This window comes from Sander vitreus, chromosome 2 (assembly GCF_031162955.1).
Source record: "Sander vitreus isolate 19-12246 chromosome 2, sanVit1, whole genome shotgun sequence".
In the NCBI taxonomy this organism is placed as follows: Eukaryota; Metazoa; Chordata; class Actinopteri; order Perciformes; family Percidae; genus Sander; species Sander vitreus.
In genome coordinates, this window is record NC_135856.1 from 20250734 (window position 1) to 20269065 (window position 18332).

Genomic DNA, 18332 nt, shown 5'->3' on the forward strand with positions numbered 1-18332 from the left:
GACTTCGCTCTGCTGTGCCGGTGTCTGTCTCCGACTTTAGCGGAGGCTGGTTTGAACAAGGAGATGCGAGTGATGACAAGCTTGACCGCAGTATAGTATAACGTTCTGTGAAAGAAACATTGCAAGCTGCTACAGACGGTGGTGGTTCTACACTGAGGCCTAGGGAGCCCCCCCCCCCCCCTTGCTGACCAAATAAAAAAAATGTAGCCTACAGTTTATGTTCCGCTGCATCACAGATTGCTACAGGAGCCATTTAGCTCAGACTGGTGGAGGACACAGTAGCCTAGTTGGTGCGGTTCGAGGTCGGATCACGTTCTCACCACAAACCAACCGCTCCAGAGTCCGATTGAAAGAGTACCGAGACCACCTCACCAAGGAGGTCTCTGGTGCGCATCCGAGTGCGATTGCTTCCCACCTGCCCAAACAAACCGCACCAAGGGGAAAAACGAGCTCTAGTGCAATTCAACCAAACTAAATAAGGGTAGTTGTGAACATAGATATTGTTTTATATATTTTTTTTATATTATGTGAAAGCCCCCTTAGAAACATACAAGTATATAGCATCGGATCTAAAACTTTGTATCATATTGGTGAATTATAACATACCACACAAGTTATCAAACATTTGAGAACCAGGCCTAAAAAGATGAATGCCATCATCAAACAAAAAATTGGCGAATATGAAATCAATTCTGTGGTTAAACGTTGAGCTAATTTTCCATCTGCTGGCTCTCGAACAGCATGTCAAGGCAACATCTATTATCTATTCTATTATATTATAGTTACTAAAGTCTAACCTACATTAAAGTTTCTAATAGTAAGATAACGTTAATTAACGGCATGGACAATCCTCGTTTTGCAATTTGCTGACACTATATCGTTAAGTTAAAGTTATGAAATGTAAACTTTGATTGCAGAACTATGTTCTACCACAAGTAGCTAAAGTTAAAGACAGTTTAAACGGTAACTCAAGATAAATGTATCCTACTTTACTTCTCCTTTATGTAATATAACTGTAACACTAAGATTACTTCAACACTTACAGTCTAGTATGGTTCTTCTGACCGTTCTGACTGCCTGTCTTTGAATGTTGTATAAATAAAGACAAAAAACAGCAATACACTACGCTTCTCTAGTGCGCAGACTCACACACGGGAAGAGCCAGCAGGTCTCGCTTCCCACGAAGGATTTTCAAGTCTCCTTATAAAGGTAATATAAATGCCATTCTTTTGAATCGTTCGTAGTCTTCTCAATAATTGCAAGTGTAGAAAACCTTCGTATCGTTTATTGTCTGTATGTAGAATATCAACGCTTCATCACGACTATTTTCCTGCGTCCTACTTATGTTGTTATGCTAACCGGCGACAGCTAGCTAATCTAGCTAGCTAACATAACCAGTAGTAGGTTTATGGTAGCTTGGCTCCTTCCTTAAGCTAACGTCAGCTTTTGTTTCATTCGGCACCTCTGGCTCTGGTCCGTACTGACCGATCACATTCATATGATCCTCACTTTTCAAGTTTTTTTTAACCCGAAAATCCAAGACGAAAGTGACAAAGTAATACTCATATCTAACTAGCTAGCTAGTTATCAAATGTGATATCTCCCAGATTTGAATGACAAGTGAACGCTGTCTTCATTTAAAGTAGAAACGCTAAACTGTTACAGCGGTAAACATATCGCTGGTATTACTGTGCCACTCTGCTGTTCACAATAATAATAATATAGCTAGCTAAGGCAGCAAATAGTCCTATGGTTTTCTTTAGGCTGGGGAAGGTCAAATTGCTAATACATAATCCATAAACAATGTTAAATACAGTATTTGCTATCATGAATTATAATTAACTACTTGTGGTTGGTGTTGCATGACTGTCTGAAGGGTAACTACAAGGCACATAAAGATCATCTCACTTCAAAGCATCAAGTGTCAAGTTCAAATGTTAAAATTGAGCTGTATAGATGGCCCCTTTGCTAAGGGTTAATGCACCAACGTCCCGTGTTTGAGGAGGTCATCTCTCTGCTGGCTGTTGCAAAGGCACAACAACGCCAAACAAATTACTAATACTAAACATTGACCCGTATAAATAATAAAATAAATCTCTTTTGGTGGAAAAAGACAAACAAATAATTAACCTGACTGAAACGCTGAAACTTTATACAGTAATGAGTCATCAGTCTTGTTCTGTGATGGATGCATGCCTGTAGACCTTTTCAATGGAATTCCATTGCTAGGCAACAGCATGGCCCCTTGTTAACTTCCTATCAGTTGATGCCATTCACAACAGGAAATCAACTTGAGTCCATTTAGAATGTTTACATCTGTGAAAAGGCAAAGTTGACACATGAAGCCATGGTTTTGGCAAAATGTTTGTAGTGCTTGCCTTTCATATAAGACTAAAATGGAAATATATCAGGGGTTGGCCATTGCTGTTTGCTGTTGAGCCACCTTTTCAGATTGTTGTAAAACCTACAAAGTGGTAAACAATCTTGAGAAAAAATTGAGCAGATTGAATTTGACATGAAATGAATGAATGTTGTTATTATTATTATTATTAATAATAATAACTTGGACTTATATAGAGCCTCTCATGGTACCCAAAGTCGCTTAACAAATAGGGGGCGGGGGGGGGACTTAGTCCAAAGGTCAAAGGACTTAGTGAAAAGAAATGTTTTGAGGTGCTTTTTGAACATGGGCAGGGATGGGGCAGAGCTGACGTGGAGTAGTAGACTGTTCCAGAGTGTGGGAGCATTGGCAGAGAAAGCCCTGTCCCCAAAAGTCCGCAACCTGTTGCGGGGGATGTCCAGCAGGTCCTTGTCAGAGGACCGCAGGGAACGTGACTGCTTTGATAACTGCACACCTTAGCTGCCTTTTGTTATTCAAAGGATGAATATACATTTGATCTTCTTTTATTTGTGTTTCTGTGCATGTGGTTGTTTTCTTTGCATCAGCTCTTAGGAGCTCATCACCACCAGTAAAGCTGTATAAGCACCGGGTTGACGGGACCGAAGGAAGTGGCGCGTCGTACGGGGAGCTGCCTGCTGAAATCGCCATGAGTTACAAACCCATTGCTCCTGCGCCATCTGGCTCCAACCACACACCTCCAGGTCTAACACCTTACAGCCTTAATGTTGGACATGCAATTACTGGCCGGTTGCCATTTTTTTTGCGTTACAGATATAAAACATTTTACACCATGGCCAATGGACGTATTTCTGCTCAACACGTACATAGGTATGTGGAGACACGTGCCCTACGCCGTGCCCTACGCCGTGCCCTACGCCGTGCCCTACGCCGTAGCACCTCTCGAAAAATGTAACTACACGTCGCAGCCGTGGCTTGGTAGTGTTGCATTTCCCCCGACTCATTTCCTGGTTCTCCTTCTCCATAAACAACATGAAATCAAGGAGAGGGTTCACTTTTCCTGCTAAAGATTTCCCACCGTGGTCAGAAAGCACAGGGGAGACACTTTGTTTCTCTCACTGTCTCTAGAGTCGGTACCCGAAGCTAATCGCCGTCACGGACTCACTCACACTCACACTCACACACACACACACACACACACACACCGTTCCTGCTTTTCTTTTAAAGAGATCGACGCGCAAGTATAAACTTAAGGCCACTTACGTAGGCTACGGCGAAAGCTCTGCGTTGAGCCTCCGCAGAACCATAAATCACACTTTACATCTATTCTCCTCTTCTGTGCAGGCTCGTCTGTGCCCTCTCCATCCCTACCCTCGTCATCCAACTTTAGACCGGCTTTTAGTGACTTTGGCCCACCCTCAATGGGCTTTGTTCAGGTATGTCTGCAGAACAGTTATTCATACTGTTGTGTTGTCTTTCTCATATAAAACCAGTAATCAAGCCACAACTGCTGTTAATTATGTTTTTTATGTGGGCCTGTGCAGGTCAAAGGGTAGAGCTTGTACTTGTTATCATAGCTTTGACAGCCACTTTGCATAAAACTCCTTACTAGGGCTGCAGCAGTTTAATGCCTGCGAAGCATATTAATGACAGAACTGCATACCTGTTGTGTTATTTGTGAGGACCAGAGCACACATGTTTCAAGTACTGAGAAGCTCCTGCACAGGGTGAGCTGAACACACCCTCTGCTGTTATTTGAAAGCCGATATGTAATTGTGAACTGGCTTTTATTTTAGAAATGAGGTTTATTTTACTTTTAATTCATTTCTGGCAGCAGTGAGAGATATAGAGTCTGCTTCAGCTAATTCACCCTCAAAAAGCTTTAGACAATTTAAACTGTCAGCTGACAAACATGTCTTTCTGTATTCATGGCGGAGTACAGTAAATACTGTCAGCTCTGGCCGGCATGTGACCTTCATGGGAGTGTTAAGATAGCCAAAGGGGGTGGCTGACTTGTTGCGTGATTAAAGTGGAATTATTTGAAACTGTGGAGAAATGGACTTTATTGTGAAAGCATGGGGATGTGTAAGGAGCAGACAGGGGACTATCATACAGCTAAATGATATCAATGTTAAATCATTATTTGAGTGGTGTTGCAGTTCTACTTAGTATAATTGTCTTAATATCTTGAAAATAAAGATACCATGTGCTTTCCTTTTATTTAACATCACCCTGTATCATATTAGCAATATATATTAGTCTACATTTTTCATTGTACTTTGTCTTTTGCTTGTGATGTGAATTTTCAGCTGTGACAAGTCTTGATAGATTTTTTTTTTTTTTTCTCTCCCCCAAACATGACATGTTTGTGAAAATACAGCCTGTCAAAGTGTCTCAGGGATCCACCTACAGTGAGCTTCTGTCTGTCATTGAGGAGATGAGCCGTGAGATCAGGCCTACATACGCTGGGAGCAAGAGCGCTATGGAGAGGCTAAAGAGAGGTATGCTTTTCTTGTCAGAAAGACACACAATACCTGTTTCCAGTGCAAGTCATGATTTGTGTGTGTGGTGTGTATCATGAATAGTTCATAAAAGTGCTGAGGGGAAGGCTCCCTGCAGAGATCTGAGGAGCAGTTAACCATAGTCCTCATGAAGTTTAAAATTACAACACAAAGAAAGCGGAAGGTAACGGGACATCTGAGAACGGACATCCGAAAAGAGTGACATCCGGCGCAATTTCCGGCAGAACGAGAGCAATCCCGGAAGTGGATCATCGTGGATATAGACTAAGGGAAGCCCTATTGCTATCTCAGCAATAATGGTTGTCTTGGATACAATAGATTTTTTTTTTTATTTTTTTTTTAGTTGAGGTAGACTTGGACAGAAGACAGAAATTGCTACCATTTTAGCAAGTTATTTTATTATTGTCAAACTGTTGATTTAATGCCTTCTTGCACCTTGTGTCTGTCTTGTTCAGGTATAATCCACGCCCGTGCATTGGTCAGGGAGTGTCTTGCAGAGACGGAGAGAAGCGCCCGCACATAACCTTTTTCGAAAGCTCCCTTCACTCCTCCACTGTAGAAGCCTGTCCTCATCAAGAGCCCCATTGTCTGTTTTACAACCATTCTTTTATCCTCTCACCTTTTGCCCTTTCCTCAACAGCATTTTATAAGTGCATTGTGTCCATTTTGTCACCACTGTTCCCTGCATTTTACCACACCGCCTTTTGTTCATCACAAACTTTTATGTGAACTGTGGGGTGTATTCAAAATGCAGTTTTGTATCTATTTGAAAAACTTGTGGGGAATTTCAACACGTTTAAGTTGAGCTGTGAGTAAAAAACTTAGTAAAATGGATGGGGATTTAAAGGAATTATTTTTTTTTAAATGACATCAATGTTCCAGCTGCACTGTGCCCAAGTTTCTATTCTGAACACCACTCTGCAACTACTGAATATTTTTGTTAATCTGAGCATCTTGAATATACCCCATTTCCATCCACACTTTGTTTTTATCATATTTTGTAGTGTAAACACACATTAGATGTTTCTCAATCCCAAGAACACTGTACATCTCAAGTCAATTTGTTAGTATGAAGATTTTGTAAACCAGATTTTTGCAGTTCTGTATGTATATCTTAATTAAATAACAGAAAAAAAAAAACATTCAGTAGCAGTTTCATTTGTGAAACATAATTAAAAGGTTGCTACATAATTGGTGGGTAGATTTTCTGGTTAAACTGATTTTTCAGACAGTGATGAGGTACAATATGAAATGTTTTTTTAATTTAAATGTTAATTATTTACCTTGACAGTGACTCCTGAGCACATCCACATAAGTGAAATCCTTTAGGGCACTGACCTCAATTAATAGACTACTGCTAAAGGGCACAATGTGTGAGTGCTCTGAAAATGTGCACCATTTTTGTTAAATCTTTTAAATATTTATTTTACTCAGGAATTAACTGGGATTATTAGTCTAATTAAAACCATACAAGAGGATACAATTTAAACCTTTTTTCTCCGAATCATGTGTCTACACATCACAAATATTTAAAGATGCAAAGCTAGGGATAAACATTTATTTTCAGTTACATAATCACAACCTCAATTACATCTCACCTCAGATGAACCGCTGCCTCATATGAGTTATGAGTAGCTTTTTCTAAGTAAGTGAACAAGATAGTAAGGGCTTTGCGGAGTACATCTTGACAAAACAATATAATGGTATATATTTCTTACATATATGAAGTAAGTAGATAGGATAAAGCAAAGATAACACAATTCCATGTGTGTTATAAATGATTGTCACAGACGGCTCGGTTTCCCAGTCGCATCTACCAGGATATAATGGTCTCCTGCTTATTCCAGGGCTTCCGCTGTGACCAATATAGAAGAGGGGTTCTGGCGGTGCAAGGGAGAGGTGTGCATGTGAGTATGTGATGTCCCTTGTGCAATTTATATAATAAAAAAAAAAAAAAAAAAGTATTCCTTAATGTTCTGAGGGGCAGCATTTCTATCTGGAATCCATTGAAATCTCTCCTTGTTGGGCTACGATTACAAGTCATTTTAGGATTATTCAACAGCTCTGCACATATTTCAGGGAAACCAAGACAACATAAAATGCTTAAACCATGATGAAATAATTATGCTTTTGGCCAGTACATACCTAAGGTTTCAATGGGATTTTGTATTTTCATTAAAGTCAAGCTTATAATGTCTTCTTGACCTAATCAAAGACTGAACTTTACTTCACCGTTAGACTTTAAAAGGTCAAGTTCAGTTTTCTAGAGGAATAAGGCAGGAATGCAAATCTCACCTTGGTATATATGCGTGTGTGTGTGTGTGTGTGTGTGTGTGTGTGTGTGTATGACCTGTGACAGTGTGTTGGAATATTTCATATTTCTGCGTGTACTATGGGAGGGAGGGCAGGGTGGCAGAGTCATTTGCTTGGGTGCATGGAAAAAAAAACCTAAAACACCAGCACTGTTTGTCCTCCATCTTGAAATTCACAGGCATCCTTTTGTTCCAAACCACTGTGTGATTCAACCCTGTGAGGAGGAAGAGCAAATACTTCTTGACATTTCTACTACATAACAAATAAGCTTAAATTTAATATATGGGGGCCAGAAAGGAGATAGTTGCAATTAAAAGAAAAAAAACTCAAAGTACACTGACTGTAGTGGCAGTGGCTGGTGTTGTATTGTAGTTGAATAGGTCTTTGTAGCGACCCTTTTCCTCCTTCTCTTTGATCCGGATCTTCTCCTCCATGGCCTTCAGCTCCTTGGCAACAGACGGCCCCAGAGAGGGGTCCAGCTCCAACAACCTATTAAAATCTGCCCGTGCTTCTACCTCATTCCACACTGCAGCGTGGGCCTTAGCTCGCTTGTATAAGGCCTTCACGTTGTCTGTTAGAAATGGGACAAAGAAAATGATTACAAATTCTTTATATGCACATAAATGCAAGTTGGGAACCTAGGACATGGTTATCAACAACCTAACATGATGAACATTTAACAGCAGACGGGCCTAAACCAACAACCTTGACAACACACCGTGCAATTTAAAGGAGGACGATAGCTTTCAAAATAACTGCAGGTGTTGCAAGTTGTCCACATGGTTTAGCCTCTACATTACAGTACACTTGTGTGGCAGATCCATAGATCCTGATAAAAACCTAGTTTGTGTGTGTGAAGACAGTATGAGGCTGTATTTTAATCTATGAATCAATCTGCCAGGTATAGTATGCAGCGATGGTGGCAACTCTCTAATTCTGGCTGCTCTATTTAGTGCATTATGCCAACTAAATTACTTTAAATATATAGTTGTTTATCATGGCACATTTGACTGTTCTTACTATGCAAGCTATGCAGTTAATTGTCTAGTAAAGTTTTAAGATGTACTGTTAATGCTGAGTATTGCTATATAAAAGTGATTGCTATTATACTGTATAATTATAAAAAAGGCTGCAACGTCTAATTCCTTTGCACAATAAGTATCACTCCGTCTCAGAAAAAACTTTCACACACACACTACCATGAGACGGAGCTAGTTAAAATTGGTCATGTATCCCTTATCTCTATATTTTAAATATTTTCACTGCTTTCCTCCAACATACAACAGCCTCTCTCAAAAGAAATGTACTGTATGTAACAATTACAGATCTACTAACGTCAACACTGCGATCAGCTTTAATAAACCTTGGTATAGATTACTCGGAACTCGACTGAAGGGGTGAACACCATTCCTTCAAAAGATATTTGTTCATTTTGGCGTTTTGATGATGGTGGTTGAGGGTGCTGTCAAGTGAAGCAGTAGTGTTCTTTTTCATGTAGGTTTTTTGTAAACTCAACATCACAACCACAAGTTAACACTTTTTCAAATCTACACCAATCCCAAATACACTCTTTAAAATCACAAATATGTACAGACTGTAGTAGCAACAGAAATCTTTCTTTCTTGCTTGTTTGTGTAAAGCACCCACAACAGAGCCTTACCCTCATATTTGAAGAGTATGGCTGAGCAGTGTTCGATGACTTCGTAGTACTGGCCCTGGAGTAGCTTGCACTGGCAGAAGTTGAGGAGCAGTGGTGTGATCATATGGTCAAACTTTACCCATACTTCATCTCCAGGGTGCTCCTTAAAGGGGTGACAAAAGTCACACAGAGGAGTCAGAATGAATTGTATTGCAAATTTACTAAAGAAAATGGATACTAAAAAACTGGATCTATTCTGTATTCTCTTGTATTTAACTGTTCCCTAACCTTCATCTGTAGATTTTTGAGGCAGGCAATGCCATTGTAGTACTTCTCTGTGGCTTCCTTGATTTTGCCCTGTTTGAAAAGCATGTTGCCCTCCTCATGGATCTGAGGCACAAGCTCAAGTTTCTCTTTATCAGTCATAGCCCACACATCAAGCTGGAACGATCCTGGAGGCAGAACCTGAACAGAGACAGAGATTGAAGATCAGTGGCAGCAGGAGCTTACACTCTAGGAGAGTAAAACTGTATGTGTGATCAACTTCAAATGCACCACGAGGCTGTAGTTTACCAATTTCATTGAACGCACCGTCTGTGTTGTTACTCCGACGGCAGCTACAGATTGTTACATACCGGTGTTGAATCCTCTACAGTAAAACACAGTCAAACTTCACACCGTTTAGCGTTAGCTGTCAGCATTTTAACCGTGTTTAATCCAGCTATTAGCTAGCGGTAGGCTAACGTTAGCTGCTTTCGAGTATAGTGTTAACTAGCGTCACGTGCAGCGGTGTTTGTGTTGCCTGTATCGTCTTCAGAGCATCAGAGAGAAGCGCAGACATATCAGTGGCACCAGATTTCGGTAGCCAGGGGTGGCAGGAAGAAGATTTTTACAAGTAAATGTTCCAATTAATGATCCAGGCAGAACATTCTCGTCTCCCTCCTTCATTTTACAGTCCAATGGTGGCTAGAACAGCTCCGGGTCAAAGTTCAACATGGAATGGATTAATCTGCGTTATTTTATTTTTTTTATTATTTTGACAGCCCTAGTATATACAGTATATTAGACTATTTTTTTTTTAAAAGTACCAAAACTTAGGTATTGTGTTGGTGCTATATTAGAAAAACTACACTGTTTCGAGTTTGCAACCCTGAATGCAACCCAATAAAAAAATAAAAAAAAATCACCATTAATATTAAAATCTCCCCTGCCTGCTCACCTCCTGCAGCTCAATGGTGAAGACAAGAGGCTGTGGACTGGCCTGAAGCTGATCCAGGTCTTTGTGCCCCAAAGAGTGGTGGGAGTGGATCTGGGCAATGCCACAGCAATGCCTCTGGCCTTCCAGGGGGTCCTTACCAGCACTGATGTTTCTCAGGGACTGGGACACAAGCGGGTACAGAGCTGTGTGCTAAGAGGTGAATAGAAATGGTCAATGCACTGAAAGAACAAGATTGCCACTCCATCCCAAATTACCAGCTCACTAACCCTTTTGTCACAGGTAAATTCTGCAATTTCGCCTTGTTTCATGGTGATGATCACTCTCTCCCACACAGCTAGTTTAAACTTCTTGCCCAAGATGAGCTCCATGGGTTTGGAGCGGCCCCCCATGGTTCTGGAGTCATCCAGCAATATGCCATCACACAGGCTGGTGCGGTAGTGGAAGACCACCTGGTTAACAGAGATAGGATAAACACGGACAACATTAAACACTGCTCGAGATCAATGCAGCTTGTTTACTATAAACAAAAGAATCCGTACTTCTCTCTGACAGGCCTCGAGAGCGTATACTCCATTATATTCGGACCAATCACAACAATGGGAAATTGATTGATGGTATGCCGACCAATCAGCATAAATAAACACATCCCATCCTGTCCCGCCCCCTGTCTTTCTAGCAGATGAAAAGAAAAAGGGAAAAAATGCTACCCGGCTGAAAAAATGCCAGCCCAAGACAAAGCTAACTTTGTATCATCACAAAGGCAGCAAAGCTCACAAGCCTATCAGTGGTGTCTATATACAAGCGTTTGGTGTACGTTAATCTATATGACAGAGTCGAATGTGTTAACGTTAGCTAGCTAGCTTGTGGTAGCATTTAGCTATAGCAACCAGGCTTCGTCGCATTTCTTCAATATGTTCTCCATTTCTTAAACTAATAATTCAGAGAACTGGACTCAACTGGTCCAACCGTCGACACACTGTAGTTTTACCTTGGTTCCATTTGGGAAGGTCGATAGCTCTCCTTTACCAGGACTGATTAATTTCTTTATTATTCCTTCTTCGAGAAGCTTGCGTGCCTCTTCCTCCATCCTTGACCGAGTCTCAGTTAACGACCGATGACGATGTTTGCCGAAGCTAGCTAGTCGTTTTGTTATACGTCCCAGACGTAGACTACCTACGTAATAGAGGCTGGGGACCCTGGGACAAAATATTCAGCTTTTAACCAATCAATGCTATCTATATGGCGTTAAAGTACAATAGTTCCCTCTAAAATGAAGTAAATTACTAACGTGAATATGAGTAGGCTACTTAAAATCTTACAGCGACAATATAAATTGTATTTGCCGTGAATGAAGACTTGATTCGTTTTGTAGGCTACATTTTCATGAATTGTTAACGTTAAGTACTCTCCAGATGAAGTTTTTATATACAAAATACAGCTGCTAAATACAGTGCATGACTATGTTAATCTACCTCGACCAGCTGCAACATTAAAATGTTGCTTACATAATAATGCAATACTGATCCATTATTGTAATAATGATATAACGCAGACAGGAGCTATTCTGCTGCCTAATGATCACTTTTATCCTATAAGTATCTGCATACTTCTTCCACCACTGTGAATCACACCACATACCGTATCACATCACAAGCAATATGTGGGTAATATACGCTTCTATTATAAGATGTGGTGAAAGATCGGAATAATAATAATAATAATAATTATAATAAGTTATGAAGTCAATTTATTCAAATAAAAAAATTAAATATTTTTATTTTATTTTATTTAATTTTTTATAAAAATAAAATAAAAACAGATTGTTTTTACTAACCTCTAGTGACATGGAGCCACAGCAATTCAATAGGTTTGTTGACAGCATGAAAAATAACACATATCAACACATCAACAGCAAAATCAATTTACAGAAATAATAATCCACAGACTAGCCACAATGAAAACAGTTGACATAGTCTTTGCAACGCTATGTATCTGTATGTTAAGAAACTACACTTGTACATCTGTACAAATCATGAACCTACAGTGTATGATGCATTCTCTTTTTCTATGTAAATGTCATACTTAATATGTGGTTTCTTATCACCACCAGTGTGGTACTATAAATCTGAATAGATTGATTTTGGCTTTGAAATGATAGCAGCAGGCTTAATTTCTTACCTGTATTCCTTATATTTTAAAAGGACCTGCATCTCTTGGCCTCCTCACGTTTTTCACACACCTTGCTCCTGCGAAAATGATTGCTGGTAGCCTCATTATGACTCTTGCGGTTTAAATAGGCCAAAACTGCATTTACTGTAGATTTCTAAATCCCTACATAGCAGCTGATGTTTAAAAAATGACCACAAAAGGATCATGGGGTTCTGATGGTTGTCTATCCTACTGGGGTGATAACAGACTGGCACTCGAGAAGTTAAGTAGTTCTTGATTGAAAAATAGCAGGGCTTCCCTGAGGACTGAAGAGGTATGAAACTGCAATTGAAGAACCATTATCCTGAGAAAAAGTTACCTTTCTCATACTGGCTTTCATTAGGGATTGCTAAAGCAAGTGTGAAAACCAGTTAATTGCGGGTACTCCATGCAACTACTTTACTTGAATACTTTTTTTTTTAATTATAAAATATCATTTTCTATTAATTTATTATAAAGTTGAAGTGGTAACTGATTTGAAAACCAGCAGATGGCAATGGACAGCTTCATGCAATAGTCTGGGTGCATATTGTTCCTAGAGTCTCTAAAAGTAGAATGGGAGTCAGAGGCTTCAGCTATCAGGCTCCTCTCCTGTTGAACCAGCTCCCAGTCTGGGTCCGGGGGGCAGACACTGTCACCATATTTAAGAATAAACTGAAAAAAACTCCTCTTTGATAAAGTTTATAGTTAGGGAGCGAGTAGAGGGAGGCAGGCCAGTACAGCCCGATCCGGTTGGGGAGAGTTCTTGCCCGACCAGGCTCCTCTCCTTAACCTGCCTCTCTTAGCACCTCTCTTATGCTGTTATAGTTCTAGACTGCCGGGGAAGTCCCTTCCTTCCTGTGACACACTGAGCTGCTCTCTCCTCTCTTTTTTCATTAGTGTGCATCCTTGTCCCAGAAATGCTTGTTACTAACCTAGCTCTGGGGAGTTTACTCCCCGGAGTCCTTATGTTTCTTTCTCGCCCAGATTATTCCCTTGGATTAGGGTGGCACCAAGATCTTGGTTTGAGCTGTCACTGTGGCCCTACGCTCTGCGATGTCCTGCAGTGTCCGGCTGCGTCCTGCTACGTCCACCCATGCTCTGCTGTGCCACGCTACATCCTGTAACGCCCTTCAGTGCCCTGCTATGACATGAACTACTACGACTACCATTTGTAGTCACTGTTACATTATCTTTGTGACTATTATTGCCACTATTCATCACATCCCCAACCGGCACCGCCTACCAAGAGCCTGGGTCTGCCGAGGTTTCTTCCTAAAAGGGAGTTTTTCCTCGCCACTGTCGCATTAGCTACTGCTAATGCTTGCTCTTGGGGGAATTACTGGCATTGTTGGGGCTTTGTAAATTATAGAGTGTGGTCTAGACCTACTCTATCTGTAAAGTGTCTCGAGATAACTCGTTATGATTTGATACTATAAATAAAATTGAATTGAATTATTGTTTCTGATTGGCTGGAGGGTGTGCATTACAACAATTATACTTGAGTTATGTTGTAAAGCGGCCACTGATTTACTAATAAAACCTATGGGCATTAAAGAATTTTAACACAAGCCACAGAGGCAACTTTGCCTTTGGTGAACTTTTTAGTTCTTAAATGCAAACCTTGTCACTGGTTGTTCGTGATTTGAAACACCCCAGGTCTATAGCATACTTTGGAACTCACTTTGCCCTTGTTTAGAAAACTCTGCAAGCAGAAAATCTCAACTGACACAAATTAAAATATACAAAAGTTGTATTGTAATTTCACAGTCATTATTCACACAACCTAGAAAACACAGGCAAGACCAATCTCCTTTTTCGTGTAAACACACAGCATTATCAGTTCATGAGGTGGAAATAGTCGAGGCACCAAGTGGTTGAATTAGTAGTGGTCATTACAATGACAAGAAAAAAACATGTCACAATACATTTTTTGTTACAAGTGACAATACAATTCATTTTAAGATAGCAAACAAAGAAACGTAGTGAAAATGTAGTGTCTCATGTCTCATTTTTCAAAATAAGGTAGGTAGAACAATTTGAAGCCTCTTCTTCCTCGGACAGCACAGCTGATGTATATCACATGGTAAACTGTAGGAAATGCAAGGAATGACACTGTCAATATCAACAAAACAAGGCATGCAGTTACTGGTTCAGCCAAGCACAATAAAAGTTCTAGGAAACAAAGGATCAAATTACCTCCAGGAATGAAGAGAAGAAATCCAGGTACAAAGAATATAGCACTTGAAACACCTGTAAGGACAGTTTCATTAGGTACAATCCACAGCAAAGACACAACCACCAACACTTATCAATGCAACACATTAAAAGAATAGTTTGAAATTTCGGGGAAATGTGCTAATTTGCTTTCTTGCCAGGAGCTGGATGAGAAGATTGATAACACTTTCATGTCTGTACAATAAATAGGAAGTTACAGCCATGAGACTGTTACCTTAGCTTAGAACGCCTGGAAACAGGAGGAAGCAGCTAGCCTGGCTCTGTCCAAAGGTAATAAAATCAGTCTAAAACGAAAACTGAAGTGTAAATTCCCAAAATGTCAAACCATTCCTTTATAAGAAATGTGTACTGGTTACAAAGTCATTACTTATCTTTTTTATTTCTCTCTTTCTTTTAAAACATGTAATTTAATAGTAATGGTAAAACAAGGTTAATGTGCAGTACTTGGCAGCAGAAAAGGTGTCCCAAGTTATAAGTTCCCGAATTTGTTTTAAACTATAACGTTGATGTCCAAGGATTTCACTGACAATTGTAAAAGTAGAGCTTAAAGACGAGCTGTGAGAGATATGTGCTAGACTGAGAAACAATGCTCTTTATCATCAAAAGGTTTTGGCCTTGAAAGGCTGGTGCTTCTTCACCATCAACCAAGCAGAGTCTATGGGATGGTGTCACAAGAACAGTACACAGACAGAATACACATTCATAGACTCCCATTAAAACATACAGTTCTGAATTTTTACCATGTAATTCACAGAGACAAAGATATATTTTTAGTTATATGTACCCTAGTTTAATCAAATAGATATTTTGTAATTGGTAGTTTATTTTCCAATTCATTAATTTGTTTTGTGTTTGAGTTAGTATTTTGTTGTAAAATGTTGATTTCTGTCTGATTTGGCAATTTGTTTAATTTGTTAGTAATTTGTTTCATGAAATGTTTGTTTCTTCACTTCTTTTCTGCTTCTGCATCAGCTCAAACAACAACCTACAGCTTTCTGATGTTTTAAGCAAAACTTTTCTTTTGAAAAATGTGCTTATTAATAATGTTAAATTATTGCTGGTAATCTTGCAAACAGACAAACCTAAATGGTTTGTTTTTCTTACCTGCATTTGGATTCAGCTGTATGACAACACCTGTGAAAATAAGAGCTAAGAGAAACAATGCAAAAGTACATCACTGAGACTGCCGATCACAACCCTGTGTGTGTATATATATATATATACATATACACACATACTTAGATAGATAGAACCTATATAACTCTCGCAAAAAGAGAGAAAGGATCAACAAGGGGACAAAGTTCAGTGTGCCAAGCATGTCAATGACTGACAACACTAAACAAACTACCTGGCCTAAACTTGCAAAACTATTCGAAGCAGTGTGTGTATTTTAAAAGAATGGAGCACATATACAATTTCATATGAAGCACTCTATTATTATATAAAATAGTTTGGTTTAGACATAGAAATTTTAGTCACTTCAATGTCATTTTATCTACTTCATCAAAGAGAAAAGGATAATACATTTTAATTCCTGAACCATCTACTGTATATTTCAAGCAACTAGTCTTAAAGGGTAAGAGCCATTATGGCCATACATTATTACTGTGACACTATAATAATCATGAGGAGAAACCCAGGAAAATGTGAGAAAAACAGGAGCAGAAGACAGAAATAAAATAAATGTATTTCTTTTTGAGGTAAGACTTTATCACAGCAAAAAAGAAAATCTGGTTGGATATTTTAACGCGTAATAAACAGCTCTGCTCAGGACTTACCAACTCCAGTGATGAGGAGAAGGAATGAAGCAAGAACAACTCTTCTGTTTTTCTTCACCAGCGGATGGGACACCCACCTAAATATAAAAAAAAATGAAGTTACTGGGTTTGTTGTTGTGAGTGTGATAATGTGTGTGTGTGTGTGTGTGTGTTTGAGTTGTTTGAACTGACCCGCAGCAGTGTGCAGAAAGCTGTGTGACAGAACTCAAGGTGCTGAAGGACCACTGGGAGCTGCAGTAAGACAGAGTTGCAGGGTCACTGTGAAGAGAGCAGAAACCTACTTTATATCACATTCAAAACACATGTAAAAAACAAATCAATAGTTCTACCTATAGGACCCACCTGATTTTAAAGAAGTTATTGAAAGAGGAATTGCCATTGCTGCCCAAGGCGTCTTCATTTTCCAGATTCTAAGAAAGCATCAAGATGATAAAAGGAGTTGCAGTTTCAAGTAAACAACAAGTATATATATATATATATACACACTTCATATATTTGTACACACTGTAGGTTTTATGTGTACCTGATACTTTAGGTTACTGTGTTCAGGGGAGCCAACAGCAGGAGGTGAGGGATGACTCTGAGGTTTGGAGAAAGTTAGAGGACCAAATGTCATCTCTCCTCCTTCTCTGTCCTTGTCTCTGCCCTTCCATCCCTCCGTCTCCCCATCAGAAACAGCTCCCTCCTCATCTCCCTCCAATACAAAGGCATCATCGATACTAAACTGCGTTGCCATGGTGATTGCCTCTTACACCCTGAGGTCCTGTGGCTTGATGCTCACTGTGGATTCAGAGTTAAAAATAAAATCATGTAATCACTATATATGAACTCACAGCTATGAAAAACATGTTATGGTATATATTTTAGTAGAGCCATTCATTGTCCACAATGCCAGGCCAACAGTGCAGGAGTTATGGAGCTAAACAGTTTACTTTATGGACTTTTTTGCGTAATTGTTTTTCCTGTAAACCTGGGCATTTTTCTTTACACATTTAAAGTAAGCGCACACATGCCTATACGCACAAAAACATAGTTTAGAGCTCCATATCATATAAACTGAACCATAACCCATTTGTATAAGGCTATAATAGCGAATAAAGTCAGAAAATAGCTACAGTACTGCTTCGATTTGGCCTACATATTTGTTAACTAAAATGAACCAGCAGCTAACAGGCTGTGTTGTTGGTCTCTGCCATTGTTTGTGCTCTTTCCGCTAGTCGATCAGATGACCAGGAGGAAAACTTACTGTCTTTTCTACGGGGAGGCTGGACTCGACTTCACGTTGTGAAGACACTGGTCACATACTCGTACACTCTGCAAAGTATCTACAAAGCTTTTCGACCACTGCTTGTTTTGTTCTCGAGTGCGAAAAAAGATTGTGTAAAAGTTTTGAGTCTCTTGCTTTTTTTTTGTTTAACACCCGGTTCTCGATTACAGACGTCTGATTACGCCCAAAGAGCTCCTCGGGAGTCAGTCCACTTAATCGAGTGTCGGTTTGTCGATCGACACCCGATTTCATGAGATCCGTGGTGTGGGAAGTAGCCTGCTAATTCCACACTGTAAAAAAAAAAATACTACGAGTACTTTTCCTGCATTCAAATGTTAGCCTACTGAAGTAAAAGCAGAGGTGGAAGAAGTACTCAAATATTTTAAGTAAAAATAGTAACGGTGTAGAAATACTTAATGCATTCAAAATGTAACTTAAGTAGGCTACAAAAGTATTAAGTAAAAGTAGGCGACTCATTATGCAGAATGGCCCAGAATAATAAGTATTATATTATTAGATTATAATTGTGTTCAATGTGTTCATCACTTTAACGTTGCAGCTGTTAAAGGTGGAGCTGATTTTATTTAGGCCTACTTCACTGCTGCATGAATGTAAGCATAATAATACATCATCATTTATTTGTTGATTATATTTTGTATTAATATTCTCAATCTGCAAAGTAAGTAAAGTTATCATATAAATGTAGTGGAGTAAAAAGTACAATATTTCCCTCTGAGATGTAGTAAAGTAGAAGTATAAAGTAGAAGTATAAAGTAGCATAAACTGGAAATATACACGTAAAGTAAGTAC

The 18332-nt window shown here is 39.4% G+C and overlaps 3 protein-coding genes across 4 annotated transcripts; 1 reads left to right on the plus strand and 2 right to left on the minus strand.

Annotated features, from left to right (window-relative positions):
* The first annotated feature begins 1108 nt into the window (after nt 1-1108).
* cdk2ap2 (cyclin dependent kinase 2 associated protein 2) lies at nt 1109-6817 on the plus strand. Of its 2 annotated transcripts, none has more exons than XM_078260582.1 (5): nt 1109-1209; nt 2947-3102; nt 3704-3795; nt 4740-4860; nt 5337-6817. In XM_078260582.1, exons 2-5 carry the CDS (start codon nt 3048-3050, stop codon nt 5402-5404), a joined length of 336 nt encoding a protein of 111 aa, XP_078116708.1. In that variant the 5' UTR covers nt 1109-1209; nt 2947-3047; the 3' UTR covers nt 5405-6817. The 2 variants fall into 2 exon arrangements, with proteins under 2 accessions (XP_078116708.1, XP_078116718.1); XM_078260592.1 differs by having other exon boundaries at nt 1163-1209; nt 2925-3102.
* Nucleotides 4737-11176, minus strand: aip (aryl hydrocarbon receptor interacting protein). Its single transcript, XM_078260570.1, has 7 exons — nt 11041-11176; nt 10319-10501; nt 10053-10241; nt 9122-9298; nt 8855-8996; nt 7536-7765; nt 4737-7408 (listed from the first exon to the last, which is right to left on the minus strand). Exons 1-7 carry the CDS (start codon nt 11137-11139, stop codon nt 7403-7405), a joined length of 1026 nt encoding a protein of 341 aa, XP_078116696.1. The 5' UTR covers nt 11140-11176; the 3' UTR covers nt 4737-7402.
* A 2798-nt stretch (nt 11177-13974) lies between these two features.
* Nucleotides 13975-17727, minus strand: tmem134 (transmembrane protein 134). Its single transcript, XM_078260604.1, has 8 exons — nt 17502-17727; nt 16779-17035; nt 16598-16665; nt 16427-16513; nt 16256-16332; nt 15582-15626; nt 14439-14492; nt 13975-14330 (listed from the first exon to the last, which is right to left on the minus strand). Exons 2-8 carry the CDS (start codon nt 16989-16991, stop codon nt 14248-14250), a joined length of 627 nt encoding a protein of 208 aa, XP_078116730.1. The 5' UTR covers nt 16992-17035; nt 17502-17727; the 3' UTR covers nt 13975-14247.
* Nucleotides 17728-18332: the final 605 nt, after the last annotated feature.

What these genes read in the sequence shown, in the direction of transcription:
- cdk2ap2 (XM_078260582.1), top strand. Translation starts at nt 3,048, where the DNA reads ATGAGTTACAAACCCATTGCTCCTGCGCCATCTGGCTCCAACCACACA. An exon ending in CTCCAACCACACACCTCCAG is followed by an intron (nt 3,103 to 3,703) that starts GTCTAACACCTT and finishes TCTTCTGTGCAG; the next exon opens with GCTCGTCTGTGCCCTCTCCA. An exon ending in CCTCAATGGGCTTTGTTCAG is followed by an intron (nt 3,796 to 4,739) that starts GTATGTCTGCAG and finishes GTGAAAATACAG; the next exon opens with CCTGTCAAAGTGTCTCAGGG.
- aip (XM_078260570.1), bottom strand. Translation starts at nt 11,139, where the DNA reads ATGGAGGAAGAGGCACGCAAGCTTCTCGAAGAAGGAATAATAAAGAAA. An exon ending in TCAAAAATCTACAGATGAAG is followed by an intron (nt 8,997 to 9,121) that starts GTTAGGGAACAG and finishes CACCCCTTTAAG; the next exon opens with GAGCACCCTGGAGATGAAGT. An exon ending in CATACTCTTCAAATATGAGG is followed by an intron (nt 7,766 to 8,854) that starts GTAAGGCTCTGT and finishes CATTTCTAACAG; the next exon opens with ACAACGTGAAGGCCTTATAC.
- tmem134 (XM_078260604.1), bottom strand. Translation starts at nt 16,991, where the DNA reads ATGGCAACGCAGTTTAGTATCGATGATGCCTTTGTATTGGAGGGAGAT. An exon ending in CTTTCTGCACACTGCTGCGG is followed by an intron (nt 16,333 to 16,426) that starts GTCAGTTCAAAC and finishes TTTTATATTTAG; the next exon opens with GTGGGTGTCCCATCCGCTGG. An exon ending in TCTTCTCTTCATTCCTGGAG is followed by an intron (nt 14,331 to 14,438) that starts GTAATTTGATCC and finishes CATTTCCTACAG; the next exon opens with TTTACCATGTGATATACATC.